Raw genomic sequence first — 17,694 nt, forward strand, 5'->3', positions numbered from 1 at the left:
TTAAACATTAAACATTATGTGTTTATGTTAAAATGTTTAATTTAAATGTGTTTTTGAACACATTTCTTTATTATTTTGAAAGTATCTGAACAAAAAATATTATTTCTTTAATAAAATTTTCAATATAATTGACTTCTTTGTTATCTGTACATATTAATAGTAAAGAGTGATTCTGTGAATCAGGCAATTCTAAGAATGTAAAGAAGTAAATGCTTTAATTTACCTTATTTTTAAACACATGAACAAATACATAGATATTTAAGTTACATCAGAATATCATTTCTTAAGTTTGCTACTGCAACATGAGTGTGAGGTTTATTTTCTTCTACTTTAAAAAGAAACAAATTTTTCTGATGTCTCATAAAAGATTTAATTATTTTTTTCATTTTAGATTTTATTCATTAAAATGAATTTGATTTATTTTTTTTGAAAACAGAGACATTTCTCATTAATTTTTAAAATATAAGATATTTTATTTTAATATATAATATTTGTTATAGTTATTACCACTTATACATGAATAGAATTAATCAGATAATTCCATTTATATTCTACATATACTCTTATATTTTAATTCACTGATAATAAGTACTCACAACTTAATCGAGTGAATAATTTGGAAAATGAACACAAAATTGAACAAATTAAATGGAATGATATTGAAATGAACTGCTAAATGGAGTGAATGAAGTTTGTAAAATTTCACATAGATAGTAGTTATGTCACCACTCCACTATCAGTCAAATCGAGAAAACCAATTTATTTACTTGTACAGTGTCTCTCCATTCACTAAGTTTAATTAATTACAACTAATAACTAGTTAATTACATAAGTTATTAATAAGTTTTCACTTAACTATAATTTAACTACTGTTATGAAATTTTATTTATTAAAATGAGTTCTGTAGTCATAAATATTCATATATGTGTGTGTGTGTAGCGATGTAGAGTATTAATACGTAGAACACTGGACTCCATTCACTGGTCTCCATCGCTGCCTTTAAAATCTTGGGTGTACAATTTGTTTTAATATTGCCATCTTTCTTTTTTTTTAATATGCAGCTAGTAGCTTCAAAATTATGGTCTTAATAGCAAGGACAGATGAAACAGGATAACTGTGATAAATATCAAACTGTTTTCATAACTCATGTAGTGTGATCACAAAACTGTCATCATTTTTGTGAAAGGATTTCACAGTTTCATAGTAAAAGTACACTGTATGACTTCTACAACTCTACTGAATCAACAATATAATAACATATTTTACTCGTATTTACTAATTTAATAATACTATCCAAAAATGTCAAAATACAACAGCAAGTTCATTAAATGCTGTATACCAGGATTTTATCTTTTTGTCTAATTCTGCCTTAATTTCAGCGAATAAATTTTTATTATTTAATCATGCAAAATATATGTAGCTTTAATGTTTCTGTTAGTACTGGTTTTAATAAATCTCACAAATTTAATTTTTTTTAAATAAATTTCACAATAATATTCAGAATTATTTTGGGTTTATGACACTAGATCTGATGTAATAATATTGTTCAGTCACAAAGTAAAAAAAAGAAAAACTTAGCATTAAAAAAAGCACTAACCAGATTGTTAATATTTGTACTTTGCATCATCTATAATCTCAAACTAATTTTAAATATATATGTATATTTCACACAACTTTATAATTTAACATGCACAATCATGTCTAAAAAAGACATTTACAACCACTGTAAATAAAAACAACAGAAAATAATCAAATACAATCATAAACTCATTAAAAAAATACATAAATATGATGAAAAACTGTGTATTTTCATATGGAACTGTTGTCTGTTGAATTAGAAATAAACTCAGTTGATATGTAATAAAGAAATATGAGAACAGTCATTCACTGTCATTAACAGCAAAAAGGTTCATCTTTATGATGTAATTGAGTTACTAACTTATTTATGAAGTTTATTCATAAAATTTTTGAGGTTAATGAAATTAAACAACCACAAAAGTTTATTTATAGAACGTATACTATGTAATGAAAATGTAAGATTAAAATTCTTAACATTTAAATAAAGATTTTTATCATTTTGTTTATATTCTACTTCTATCTAGTGAGAATATTATAATATATTGTGTGCAGGCTAAAGGTATCCAAAGAGAACCAGTAAATATAATTTAATAACTTTTTTTTCAATAAACACAGCAACTCACCAAGTTTTAATGTAGATTAGTTAAGTTCAATGTGTGCACCTTTCATCAATGAATACATCTTTCAATGTGTGCTAGATGTTAATCTAGCTCTTTCCAAGTGTTTAGGAGCATCTGTGACATTATTAGACCAACAGCTTCAAAAATCCTCTGCTTTAAATCATCCAAGTCTTGAACTTTTCTTTGGTACACAGAACTTTTAATAAATCCCCATGCAAAAAAATTCAAAGGAGTGATATCTGGAGATCTAGATGGTCATGCAGTGGACCTCTTTTCCAATCAACGTCCAGGGAAAGTGTTGTTTCAGAACATCTCAATGAAAGTGTAGTGGAGCACTATCTTGTTGGAAACTGAAGCCTCCAGGAATCTGAGGAACAGTAAAGTTCTTCAACATGTCAAAGTACGTGTATCCTGACACAGTGGGCTCCATGAATAAAAGCGGACCGATGACAAGATTTTTGTGCACTCCTAACCAGACACGTATTATAACTCAGGAAATGACTAATCTTTCTTAGAATCATATCAAGAAGCAATATAGCTAGCTACATTATTTGCTATGTGCTCATAGTTTTAAAATACAATCAGGCCAATTTAGAAATAAATAATTACCCATAAGCCTACGTTATTGAATGCTTTAGTATAATACAATTAACTAGTTGTTGATCCTTTAATTACCGTATTTATTCGAGTACCCCGCACTTTTTTTCTTGGAATTGAAGAGAAAAAATAAGGGTGCGGGCTTACTTGAAACAGCCTTTAGCCAGGATAACTTATGTAAAGTAAACGTTTTCTTAGAAGTACCTAAATTCAATCACACAAATATAATTACATTAGGCTTTCGTTTATCAATACCGGATGCCGCTTATACAGAATACATCCTTAATTATTAATCATATTATCGTTCATATTATCGATAGGAACGAAGTTACGGTATTTTTATAAAACTGATTCATTCTGCATAGGCTGCATCCGGTTCTAATGACAATACAGTTGCAGTATCAGTTACCATCGTCGTCTTGCCTATTCGCCGTAGTCATTGTACTGTTTTTATATGTGGATGGTTATGTGCATTTTATCTGTTAAGTTTATCTTGTAAAGTTTAACACGGTGATTTAATTAAACTACGGCATTAAAATGAGTACAAAAGAACAGCGTCAACGATCTTTTACAGTAAATGAAAAACTGCGCGTTATAGAAGAGGCTGAAAAAATTGGAAATCGGGTGGCAGGAAGAAAATTTGATAAATGAAAGCTGCATTCGAGACTGGCGTAAGAAGAAACAACTTCTGGTGAAAGTTACTGGTAATAAAAGGGCTTTTCGTGGCTTAAAACCAAAATACACAGACAGAAAAAACATTGTATGACTTTGTTATGGAAAAAAGGAAATGCGGTTATGCTGTCGCGACAGAAATGTGTTAATCATATGCTCGTGAAATCGCTAAATCGTTGAATAAAGTTGATTTTAAAGCAAGCCGTGGATGCACAACACGATTTTTTGCACGAAATGATTTGTCAATAAGACGAAAGATGACCGTTTCTCAACGACTTTTAGACGCTTATGAACAAAAAATATTACATTTTCACAAATGCATAATAAATCTTAGAAAAGATAAAGGCTATTTGCCTTTTCAAATAGGAAACTCTGATCAAACCCCCGTATATTTTGAAATGCCATTTGACAAAACCGTAAACAAAAAAGGTGAAAAAAGTGTTACGATTCGCACTGGTGGTACTGAAAAACAAAGGTATAGTGTTATGCTTTGCATTACTTCTGATGGATCAAAATTATCTCCGTACATTGTTTTCAAAAGTAAAACTATTCGTACCGTACAAATAAATGAAGTTATTATCAGAACACAGGAATCAGGTTGGATGGACGAAATTTTAATTTTAGATCGGATCAGGTGTATATGGCAAAAGCGATCAGAAGATTTACTTAATAAAAAAAATACCGGTATGCTAGTAATGGATAGTTATCGGGGGCATACGACTGATAAAGTGAAAGACATTTTAAAAAAGGGTATGACAGACCAAGTAATAACTCCAGGCGGATTGACATCTCTATTGCAACCACTAGATGTCTGCATTAATAAACCGTTCAAATCTGCATTAAAACAATTGTACAGTAAATGGATGGCTGATGAAAATTTCTTTCTCACGCCTACAGGAAGAATTAAACGCCCAGATTTTAACCGGATTTGTGTTTGGATAAAAGATGCTTGGGAAGGTATATCACGGAATGAGTAAGGAAAAGTTTAAAAAAATGAGGAATATCTAATGAACTTCATGGTAGTGAAGACGATCGATCACCTTTGGCAGAGCGACGTGGAGACTACCGGTAACTTTTCTACAGACATTGACAGTGACAGTGATTAATTAAAAATAAAATCCCATATTAAAAAGTGTATTGAAATGATCCTTTTCAACATGGTACTTTCTTTTCGTTTTACTGGCCTACTGATTCTGAACTAAACTAATACTTACGGTAATTAATTAATTAATTATTAATGTTGTAATTTAAATGAACGAATTAAATGCTTTACTTTTGAATATTTTCGTATTTTTTTTATCATATCTGTTGTACTTTAAAATACCGGTATATTCTTGTTTTTTTTTTTTTTTTTAGATTTTCGGTCTGGAAAATCGAGGTGCGGGGCTTATTTGGTGATGGGGGGTACTCAAATAAATACGGTAACTGTATTTTTTGATCCTGTAAGAGCATTTTTTGTGAAAATACAGTTTCTTTTTATTGGTTCTATGATTGTGAAAAGTAATCAAATTTTATAATCGGTCGTGTATTTTTGGTGTTTAATAATTATGAGTGAAGTTAAATCTATTGTAACAAAAAAATATAAAACAGCCCCGGGAAATAATAAATTGTGCGTATGAGTTTATAAAACAAGAATGTAATCAATTTCCGAAGTCGGAAAAGAAAGAAAAACACCTGATTCAAATTAAAAAATGTGAAGAACAGCAACTGCGTTTGGGTTGATGCAATGCCAAGTCCAAAGAGTGAGAAAAGATAAAAAACGGTTGCTAAAGAAATTAACCGTAATTTTAGTGGAGACTTCTTTCTCTACTCCAGTAAAATACAAACCTCGTGAAATGACTGCAACGGGACTAGACTTTGACAAGTGTGTAATGAGACCGACTTAAAAATTAGAAGTTGTATTGTGATAAACTTAATGTTGTTATCACTATATCTATAAAATCATAAAACTTAACATCTTATCAGACTCAAAGACTGAGAACCACCCAGACAAAAATTAGTTTTGACCAAACAAAAGAGAGATAATTATCATTACCACTACAATATCCGATAAAAATAATCAAAATATTTGTTAACCAATCCAAATCCATTTATGATTCAATATTATATATGCATATAAAACCTACTGTATACATATATCGTAAGATTTTTATATAAATAATGAAACGATTTATTTTTACAGATCTAGGAGTTTTTGAAGGGTGCAAACAAGAAACTGTTTTAGGCGATAAATTTACATATTTGGAGTATAATTTTTACATACTTTTAACAGCAACAGCGCACATCGGTAGCACCCGAGAGAATAGGAAATATATTCTCTAAAAATTACGAATTAAATTTACAAATTTATAGTTCATTTCAGTTATCTGTTTTTCAAGTCGAATAAACCTAACGGCATATGGCGGGGTATAATTTGTATTGTTCATCGAAAAGGGAAGTTGGTCAATGCAAGAGGTTATATCACAAAAAAGTAAATGTTGTCGATTTTAAACAATGATACGACGGAGTGTATAGTTTGTTCTAAAGAATCGCGAGAGGTACGAAATGAACCATGGAAATTTTGCATTTAGGCCGACTGAGTGATCACTAATCTCGGTACGTTTGTATATCATGACCAAGAGGATTCAGCTCACTGGGCTGGTCTAGTGGTTAACTCGTCATCACAAATCAGCTGATTTCGAAGTCGAGAGTTCTAAGGTTCAAATCCTAGTAATGACAGTTACTTTTATACGGATTTGAATGCTAGATCGTGAATACCGGTGTTCTTTGGTGGTTGGATTTCAATTAACCAAACATCTCAGGAATGGTCGACCTAAGACTGTACAAGACTATACTTAATTTACATTCATACATATCACCTTCATTCATCCTCTGAAGTTATACCTTACGGTGATTCCGGAGGCTAAACAGAAAAAGAAAGAAAGAGGATTGAGACATAGTCTTACTTGGTGATCGGTCGGTAAGAATTTAAATATCACAACGAAACTAATGAATGTCAGTTTACGTTTTTTTCAATGACTAATACGAAATGATAATTAGTCTAATTATGTCTTTGGTAGGTATATTGTCGGCATTTTAGCAAATAAATAATTAATTTTGATATTTTTTCACTATAAAAAATATACGTTAAATACCAATTTCTTTGATAATCGACTTTAAAAATACTCTTTTTTTCTTTTCCGATTTCTCTTTTTACTTCCTTGTACGAAGTAAAGAAAGTATTGTGATCGCGGAAAATTTCGATTTTCAGATTTCAAAGAAAATATACATTTTGACCATTCCTAAATCCATTTTAACTAGTTTCGGAGTGACGTCTGCAAGTACGTACGTATGTATGTATGCATATCTTTATATAAATATTTCTTGTGTGCGTGTGAATGTCACTGAACTCCTAAACGGCCGGACCGATTTTTTGAAATTTTTTGTGTGTGTTCAAGGGGATTCGAGAATGATTTAGATTCACAATTTGGTCCACTGGAAAATGTTTTTTTAATTAATTTGTTATTTATAAGTAGTTGTTGATTTTGGAATGTTTTACATTGGATCCGGCAGACTGCGCTACCATCGCAGTATCGAATATTCAATAATATTCTATTTTAATTTTAGTTTGTCCCGACAGTTGGTGCTGCGATCAAATTGAGAAAAATATTTCGTAATTTTGTGTTATTATTGTGTTACAAATAATCGCGAGAAAACAGTTTTTTAATAAATAAGAGGCTAATAAATCAGATGGAAATGTAAAAAAAAGGAAAACCAATCAGATTATTGCAAGATGGCCCCTGTCAAACACAACGACTAATCACAAAGAGCCCGTATGGCCGTTGCCAATGTAAACAAAATCACAACTGATTAAGTAACAACTAGGCAGCACTGCGATCGCGTTTAGAATTGTGCGCGTATTGAGAAAAATTATATTATATTATTATTTATTGAAATAACGTTTTAAAGTGTAATTAAAAAATATACATTGTGCAAATTTGTAAGGTACAGTATTGAAGTGAACATTTTTTTTAAATTTATTTATGTTGTTGATCTTGGGATGGTTAAGGTTCACAATTGGGTCCGGTAGGCAGCGTTTGGAAGAAGTTTTTAATTTTCGAGAAGTTTTTTAAGTTTTTTAGAAGTTTTTTTAATTTTTGGTTTATCAGTCAAACCCGGTAGTTGGTGCTGCGATCGGATTCTAGGAATTTTTTTTATTTTGTTGCTTTTTCGCATATCAGTTATTTGCGTCGTAGCTTAGTGATGTTCTTACATTAAAATTTGTATTTAGAGAATAGTTAGTTAGTCTGTGATTAGAGAGTGGTGTGAATTAAATCCGATAGGTAGTGCTGTTGTTTTGCCATTTGGATTTATTTACATTATGACTTTTATAAAGTGAAAGGTTAAATTTTGTTTATTCTTTCAAAGTTAAAGGTTAAATTGCTAATGTTCAGTTTTTTAAGGTTTTATGAAACTTTCAATTGTTGTCATTTAATCTGTATGTATACTCAGATCTAGCAATACCGAAGCATCGCCGAGTCTGCTAGAATTGCGCGCTTATTGAGAATATTATATTATATTGAAATAACGTTTTAAAGTTTAATTAAAAAATGTACATTGTGCAAATTTGTAAGGTGCAGTATTGAAGTGAGTATTTTACATGATTTTTAATGATGTATACACGTGCATTCAATAACAATCAACTTAACCTACAAATTTAAATTTCAGTTCTCATTTGATTCTATGCAACTTATGAAGTATTGAACGGCTCTTTGAAAATAAAAATTTAAGTTAACATATTACTTTAAGTTAAAATTTACTTTAAACATATAGTTTAAAGTATATTTAAAAAATTGAATTTATAATGTTTTAGCTGATTAATTTTATAAAAAGTTTTCTAAAATTATTTTTAATTTACAATTATCTAAAATTTGGTAAAATAGATGTTAAAATAAAGAATGAGAAAAATGATAAAAATTTCTACTAAAATTTTAACTACGTTGCTTTTTTACAGTGCTTTAATTTTTTTATTAATTGATTAATTAAGTTGTTACATGGTTATGAAACATCAAAATTATTAAATAAAAATAAAAAATATGTAGGTGGTACTTTTTTAGAATGATGTTAAGTGAAAATTAGTAGTAATGTGGATGAAAATTTATTAATTACACTAATTATTAATTTTACGACGTTTCGATTTTTTAATTCAATTTTCATCGGACATCTCAATATTTAGTGAAAATAAATATTAACCATACTACACATAATTAATCAATAATCCCATTACAATAATACAACAATCACAAACCGATAATATCATACTAATAGTCATTTTAATGAAATTTAGAACACATTCCTGCTAATTTTAACATAATTAAGTTACTTATATTTATCTGCATTTATTACAGAATAATGCCGCGTCAGGACAACGTCTGTCTGGTCCGCTAGTAAATATGTATGTATCTCGCATAACTCAAAAACGATTAGCCGCAGGATGTTAAAATTTTGGATTTAGGACTGTTGTAACATCTAGTTGTGCACCTCCCCTTTTGATTGTAATCTACTTTACAAAAAAAGCCCAAAATCCACAAAATTTGGATGTTGGACTTTTCCTTAAGTGTAGTAATAAGCCGTCATTGAGAGCTTCTCAAGGTATATCGTAGGTACTTATTTTCATTAATTCCAGGTTGTAGTAAAATAAAATTTTAATTAATGAAATATTTCGTTCTTACAAGGGGAAGGCGCGATTTCATATATATATTTTTTTTCAATTTTTTTTTAATTTAAATTTATTGATTTACTAATTTTTTTTACCTCTAAATATTATTATTATTTAGGTTTATTTTTTTAACCACTCGTAAAAAAAAGCTTTACGATAAATAATGAGTCAATAATAACAACAACAAAAATATCAGAAGTTATTAATGAAATAAAATTTTATGTAGTTTTCATTTAAAAAAAATGTGTTTATATAATTTAACAGCCGAACAAGAAAGTCATTTGGTATCCACATCAGATTTTTTTTATTCCAAGAATATCATGATGTACTTTAACATTCATTCTTGATTATTTTCTACTGCATCCTAATTATATCAGAAATATGAATAATTCAATGGCTAATCGCATCAGGAATATCTCAGAGTAGATTCTTAAATTAATAATTAGATACATCGCAGAAAATTTAATCCAACATTTCTGTATGCACTTAAAGACAAAAACACAAATGTTTGTTTTATTTATATATGAATATGAACTGATATTATTGTTTTATTAATTAACACACATGGGCATCTTTGTAACACTACTACGTGCTTTTTAAAAACAAAAAATCACGTTGATAATGTTTTTGATTTTATATTCCAAACAAGCGTGTTAGAGAATTGGTCGGTATGATTTGAATTTCATAATTTGAAATAAATTCGTGTAATATTTAAATAAAATATTTATAAATTAATAAAATTCCAAACAGCAACAGTAATAATTGATGAACATAAGAAAGAAGCCGTAATAAAAAAGGGAGTCCGACAAGTATTTTCCCTATCCCCGTTACTTTTTAATCTTTACATAAAACTAATGAAGTTAAAGAACAATTTAGATCTGGAGTAACAGTACAAGGTGAAAAGACAAAGATGCTACGATTTGCTGATGACATAGTAATTCTAGCTGAGAGTAAAAAATATTTGGAAGAAACAATGAACGGCATGGATGAAGTCCTACGCAAGAACTACCGCATGAAGATGAACAAGAGCAAAACGAAAGTGATGAAATGTAGTAGAAATAATGTAGATGAACCACTGAATATAAAAATAGGAAGAGAAAATATTACGGAGGTAGAAGAATTTTGTTATTTGGGAAGTAGAATTACTAAAGATGAATGAAGCAGGAGCGATACAAAATGCCGAATAGCACAGGCGAAACGAGCCTTCATTCAGAAATATAATTTGTTTACATCAAAAATTAATTTAAACGTCAGGAAAAGATTTTTGAAAGTATATGTTTGGAGCGTAGCTTTATATGGAAGTGAAACTTGTACGATCGGAGTACCTGAGGAGAAAAAATTAGAAGCTTTTGAAATGTAGTGCTACAGAAGAATGTTAAAAATCAGATGGGTGGATAAAGTGACAAATGAAGGGTTGTTGCGGCAAATTGATGAAGAAAGAAGCATTTGGAAAATATAGTTAAAAGAAGAGACAGACTTTTTTATACCACATATTAAGGCATCCTGGAATAGTCGCTTTGATATTGGAAGGACAGGTAGAAGGGAAACATTGTGCAGGCAGCCAATGTTTGGAATATGTAAAACAAATTTTTAGGGATGTAGGATTTAGGGGGTATACCGAAATGAAATGACTGGCACTAGATAGGGAATCTTGGAGAGCTGCATCAAACCAGTGAGATGACTGAAGACAAAAAAAAATTAAAAAATTAAATTCAACAGTAAATATTCAATTCTTTTAAAATTTCCAAACAGGTATCATTTCACGATAACTTACGTCATTTTACTTTTCAAATGCAAGTATATTTTAACGGGTAAACGTAAAATTACATGCGTACAAAGTTAAAATTTATTGCATGAAGTTTTATAAAGGCAGAGGCTAATGCATTAATAGGTAAAAAATTAAGATACACTCATTCACTAGTTTTTAATAATTGGTGAAAACTTATTTAAAAATTGCATGTCCCACGCGTAAAAAGAAGGAAATGTGATACAAATCCTATTATAAACCTCCCACAGCAAAGCCGAAAAAAATGACAACACACATTTATCATTACGTATCGCAGATTACACTTAAGTTTCACCAACCCACAGATTACGTCAATAACTAATAAGAATACCTTATTTTCCAACCAATCAGAAATAAGAATACGATTGACCATTCACAAAGACACTACTTCACACCAATCACAACTGTCAAAGGAACTGACCAACTATTAGCCACTAACTTCCAAACAGTCGTAATCCCATTCTTTCAACCAGACATAAGGTGTCAATAAATTTTACCAACTGGAATACAATTTTTGACGGATAAAATACGAAGTGTGTGAGAAATGTAATGAGATTGATAACACTGAGAACGATCTGGCAACGCTGTGTCTACCGGTCTGTGCTAGATCGGTTTGTTCATCCCTTATACATGCTCAGTACGAGTTTCAAATCTGTTCAGCCAACACATTATTTTTGACAACGCTATCAGTGAAGTTGTGTTTTTGTTGTGTGTTACGAAAATGGAGCATCGGAATTTAGAGCAACGTTGTGCAATCAAGTTTTGTTTTAACACAACTTTTACAAGTTTTCCGCCACCACAAATCATTTTTGGAAGGCCGAGAACACGTTGAAGATCAACCTCGCTGAGGGAGACCTTCAACTTCAAAATCTGACGAAAACGTTGAGCGTGTGAGGGTTCTTGTGATATCAGACCGTCGTTTAACAATAAGGATGATGAATGAACAGTTAAATTTCAACGCTTTCGCCGTACATCAAATTTTGACAGACGATTTGGACATGCGAAATCGGTGCCGAAAAACCTCACAACGGAACAGAAGGACAATCGAAGAAACACGTGCGTTGATCTTCTTGAGAGGATTGACAACAACCAAGAATTCTTCAATAGTGTGATCACAGGTGATGAATCCTGGATATTTGAGTACGATCCTGAAACAAAGCGGTAAAACGAATAGTGGCACACTCCGTCATCTCCTAGACCGAAAAAATTTCGAATGAGCAAATCAAAGATCAAAATCGTGCCGATTTGCTTTTTTGACAGTCGGAGTATTGTGCATAAAGAATTTGTTCTTCCAGGACAAACTGTCAACCAAGTGTTGTCAACAAAGGTGTCCTTGAAAGGCTCAGGAAAAGAGTGATTCGCGTGAGACCAGACGTTGCAGATAAGAGGATACTTCATCATGACAATGCCCCGTGTCACACGGCCATTTCCATTAGTGAATTTTTGACTTCAAAACTCATTCCTACGGTTCCTCAACCCCCTATTCACCTGATTTGAGTCCTTGTGATTTTTCCTTTTCCCGAAATTGAAACATGTCTTAAAAAACGTCATTTTGGAACTCTGGAGAACATTCAAAAGACTGTGACCGACCAGTTAAAAGTCATACCAGTTGAAGCCTTCAGGCACTGCTACCCGGAGTAGGAACAACGACTCTGCCGGTGTATAGCTTCCCAAGGGAACTACTTTGAAGGAAATAATATTGTTGTTTGAAAAAAATAAAAACTTTGGTAAGGTAAAAATCAGTCTCATTACTTTTCTCACTCACCTCGTACGTACTGTCCAAGGAAACAGAAAGAGAATATATGAGACAAGAATACATTATTGACAATACTATGGAATCATTTGTTAATTCTTAACAAGAAGGTAGTGAAAGTGATGATTCTGATGACAATAACTTTGGAAATTCTAATACTTCTTTCGAAGTGGATAACGTTCATCCTCTTTAATTAAAATTGTTTTATTTCATTTTAAAATTTAAAAATTATTAATTTCTGCTGTAATTTCCAATTCGAACGATTATTTAGTGTATTTAATCGTTATGTTACACTAACTTTTGAATATCTGTTTGAAAATAAAATGGAACATCAGTACTCAATGAAGATAATACATTTTGATTTGCATGTTTTTCCATTTTATGTTAGGCCTACTATTGCCCAATTCCCAGCTTCACATAAGCGCTTATGTGAAGCTTATGTGATAGCTTATGTTATTTCTTGTCACGTTTCCCATTATGAAAAATGATTAATAAGATATTTTTTCGTAAAAGATGGTCTGGTAAAAGTTTTTCAGTGAGCCAATTAAATTTGACACAACTAATACATATATATATATATATATATATATATATATATATATATTATATTGTCGCCGAGTGGCTTCAACGGCACGTGGCAACTTAGAACCTTGCGGCAGCCCTGAAAAGGGCTGTTTGGAATTTTGTAGTGGTGGCCCTGAAAAGAACCGTTTGTGTGTATTGTGAGGTAACCCTGAGAAGGTATGTTGAGTCCGGAATCTGGTCTCCAGTAATGTTGGCTTGACCCGGCGGATGGTAGTCGGGAAGTGGCGGCTCGTTTATTGGAATCGGACAGAGCTTACGCTCAGCAGCAGTTGTGTCCCCGCTACAACATCCGCTATACTGGTGGCCTCCAGAGCTCCGCAGTGAGAAAATAAAGGAGGTAGAAGAGTTTGGAGTCACCCTGTGGCAGGCCAGATGGAATGAGACAGAGTGTGGGCGTTATACGCTTGATCTTTTCCCTAATGTTAATTTGCAGGACGCCTCTTGGGTACACCCGAACAATAATATGACCCAGTTTCTTTCAGGGTATGGAGCGTTTTGTGACAGACTACAGAAATTCGACCTAGGGGATTCTGGTATGTGTCCGCAATGCGAATTATTGGACGATGCTTATCATGTTATATATGAATGTGCTAGGAATGACTTAGCGCAATGAAACAATTTGTCGGCTTGATAATATCGGGTCGACACTAGATCTCCGTGTTAATAGGAAAAGCCAGGCCGAATAGGTGATCGTAAAAAGTTTTATCACATATTTGGCGAAAGAAAGGATCGCTAAAGAAGTGTGAGTTCCGCTTGGACTTTCCTTCTTTGTGTTTATGTTTGGTTTTATTGTTATTTTGTTTTATGGTTTGCTAAACTGTTGCTGTTTTTGTTTCTGTTTGGTTATATACTTGTTTGTTTTTCGTTAGTTATGTTTTATGTTACTGCTATGTAACGTTGCTTATTATTATTGTTATGTTTCGTTAGTGATTTTGTGTTGCGTTTTATGATTCGTTGTGTCAAACTAATTTTTACATTTCGGGTAGGTAGAGTTCAGTTCCTTCGCTCTTAGAAAGTCATTCAATCTTGTTTAAGACTTGGCTAGATGTGTTTTGTTTGGAGTTTATGTTAATTAGTAGTACACCGATGGGAATATCGCTTGTGGCATTCGCATCGGTGGTATCCTGACTAAGGATAAACTGAAAGATGTCATTGCCGAGGTACTGAAGATGACCTCCGGTAAAGCTCATAAGGGCTAGGTACGGAGGGGGTGACGTAGCGACGGAAACCGTCACGTGGAAGGTGTCTTCCCCTATGGGGTCAACCCCGCAGTGTCGTTCGTTTTCCGTCAGGGCGATTGAGTGAGTTCCCTCCGAGTGGTGCTCGTCCGGTTCCATCTTCACCACTACGCCTCCTGGTGCTAGCGGGATGCTGGTATCCACCGCGAGATCCCACGCTGGACCGGCCAATGGTCTTTCTTTTTCTTCTTGATCTCCAGGTTGATGGTCCGGGAGTGAAGTAGCTCTCGCTGTGCCGGGCCGTTCTTAAACAGTCGCCTGCGAGTGGTGGGATAGTTACACGGTCAGCTTGCTTGGTGAGAAGGAACGTACGTGTATGCGCGTAGCTGGACTGCAAGTACCCCCGCCATCTAACGGCGTTGCGCTCGCCGATAGTAAGCACAGCATGGAGCAAATATATATATATATATATATATATATATATATATATATATATATATATAAATAATTAAATTAAATTAAATTTAGAAAGTAATGATGTCCAAATTATTAGCTATACATTGAGGTGATAAAATTTCAAAAAATTGTGTTCTTACACAAATAATTGATTCCTTGCGTCGCCTATACACACCTAACTGATTGTAACTCCGCTAACCAAGCACGTACTGCACCTTCAGTTTTAAGGTCCACATCTCAGCTGGCTATCTCAGTATTGTGAGTCGGCTTGCTTGCGCATGGGTATTCCACTAAATTTGAGAGTATTCTGAACATATCTTGGAGATATTTCCTATCGATTGAGCCTATGTTTAAGAAATTATGACGACTAGTTTTCTAATTATAGGCCATTACTTTACCTTTAGCTCAGACACCCTATATTACTACCCATTGTTTTAAATTGAATTAAGACTACATTCACCATCAACAACCAATAAATATGTTGGTAAAACCTACATATTTAGAATTTTTCTCCATAGATAAATTTTTTTTAGTTATTATTGTGACTGTATTTTGAAATAAAGGAACCTTCAATAATCAATTAAACGGTTTTTTCTTGTGTTTTTTTTTATAACTAAGACTGTTACAATTTTAAGAATATTCACAAAACTTAAGAGTTCAGTTTTTTCTCAACATGAATGATTGAATAATATATAAAAACTTGTTACAACCTACTTCTGCAACTCTGTAATGGCTTACTCCTAATAATACAGAAAGAGCATGAAAAAGATTGTCAGAAAAATATACTACTATGTTTTAATCTACTGCAAGTTTTTGCAGCACAGAATAATTGGGGAAGTGATGTTAGGTAATTTTGAAAATGTAGTTGCATTTGTTTCAGCGATAAAAGTAATTTGCATACAGGAAATATTATACACTGATATATATTTTTTTTATACATATCAAAATGAAAAAAGAAATCTACTGCTTTACTTCATCTATCTACATATGAAAATAAAAATCTATCATGTCATGCATGGTAATGAAGACTTAGTGTGACTAATAACAGTTTGATGGTAATATGAATTGTTTTACAAATAAAAATGTATTATGTAAGCTAATAACTGAATTTTTACTTCCTTGTACGAAGTAAAATAGTGTGATCTTAAAAAATTTTGGTTTCCAGATTGTAATTGAAATATACATTTTGACCATCCCTGAATTCATTTTGACTAGTTTTGGCGTGACGTCTGTATGTACATACTTATGCATCTTGCATAATTCAAAAATGATTAGCAGTAGGATGTTGAAATTTTGGATTTAGAACTGTTGTAACATCTATTGTGCACCTCCCCTTTTGATTGCAATTGATTTGACAAAAACTGTTCAAAAAAGCCCAAAATGCAAAAAAATTGATTTTTGGGCTTTTTCTTAACTGCAGTAATAAGCCCTTATTGAGAGCTTTTCAACAATACATCAGAAGTGGTACTCGTTTTCGTTGGTTCCAGAGTTATAGCCAAAAAACTTTAATGAAATATTTGGATCTAACAAGGGAAGGCACATCGGTTCAAATCAAACTTCATCTCCTTTTTATTTTTAACTTTTTTTTTAGTTTAAATACTTTGATTTATTAATAATTATTAGCCTCTCATTGTAGAAAAAATGTTACAAAGAATAATAATTCAATAATAACAAAAAAAAAGTATGAAAAAATATCAGAAGTTTTTAATGAAAGAAAATTTTATGTACTTTTCATTTTTTTTAAATGTGTATATGTAATTTAATCGGCGTACAAGGAAGTCAGGTGTTGTCCTAATCAGATTTTTATTTTTCATACTCTAAATCTTGGACTGATCAAAAACAATATTTTGTAAGTTGATACATTAACTTACATATTGATACATTAATATTTCATAAATATCATAAATTTCTATATACTTGAATAATTATTGCATATTATATTGCAGATTCAGTAACATGCCATACACCATCCACTAATTTTACTGAACTTAACAGCAGCTACCTGGCTTTATTCCCATCCGAGAGCATATATGAGTCTGCTGCCAGATTACTATCTTTATCGGTTAAATGTGCTCGCAGTATTCCCTCCTTTATGCAGGTAAGTTATTTCTACACTCAAAAGTAAATATAGAGTAAATAAATGAGATAAAATAGTAGTAATTTTTTAAATGAATTTATTATTCCTTAATTGAATTTTAACATGATAATTCTATGATTACAAGCATAATGTCGTATTTTTTAGAAAAGATAATTGTATTTTTCATTCTTTTAATATAATGCATATTAGAAATAGAAATCATACTTACCTTCCTTGTGTACTTTTTTACTTAATACTTTGCCAGCTTTCTGATGTTTATTTTTATTTTTTTTAAATGAAAAAAAGTGTCTTGATTTGTTATATTATGAATAACTTAAGAATATGAAGATACTTGTTCTAAAGGTGAGAGTAAATTCATAGAAAATTTAGATCATTATACTGTATCTGAACAAGAAAGTGTATATCACAGATCCAGATTTAAATGTAGCCTATAATGTAAAAAAATGTACTGAATATTTTTTTAATTTCCGGGGTAAAGGAATTTCAAAAGTTATACTCAAGAAGTTTATTTTGCAGATCAGTAAATCCTGTAATGGATCTATTAAAATGAGATTGTGAGGTGTTTTAACTATTTTACAAGCAGCAGAAAAGAGATGAGATGTTTCACAGCAGAATGAAATAAATATTAAAAGATAAACTTCTATGTTGAATACTGTTTACCTTACTTAGCTTC

At 31.6% G+C, this 17,694-nt stretch overlaps 1 protein-coding gene across 1 annotated transcript in view; it reads left to right on the forward strand.

Moving 5' to 3' along the window:
* Positions 1-17,694, forward strand: part of LOC142319906 (photoreceptor-specific nuclear receptor-like) — a 55,882-nt gene that overhangs the window by 26,626 nt on the left and 11,562 nt on the right. Inside the window, exon 5 of the mRNA XM_075357580.1 lies at positions 16,870-17,021. Coding sequence (XP_075213695.1) covers positions 16,870-17,021 — 152 coding nt within the window. The remainder of the gene's footprint in view (positions 1-16,869; positions 17,022-17,694) is intronic.

The sequence above is a fragment of the Lycorma delicatula genome, chromosome 2 (assembly GCF_047948215.1).
Source record: "Lycorma delicatula isolate Av1 chromosome 2, ASM4794821v1, whole genome shotgun sequence".
NCBI lineage: Eukaryota > Metazoa > Arthropoda > Insecta > Hemiptera > Fulgoridae > Lycorma > Lycorma delicatula.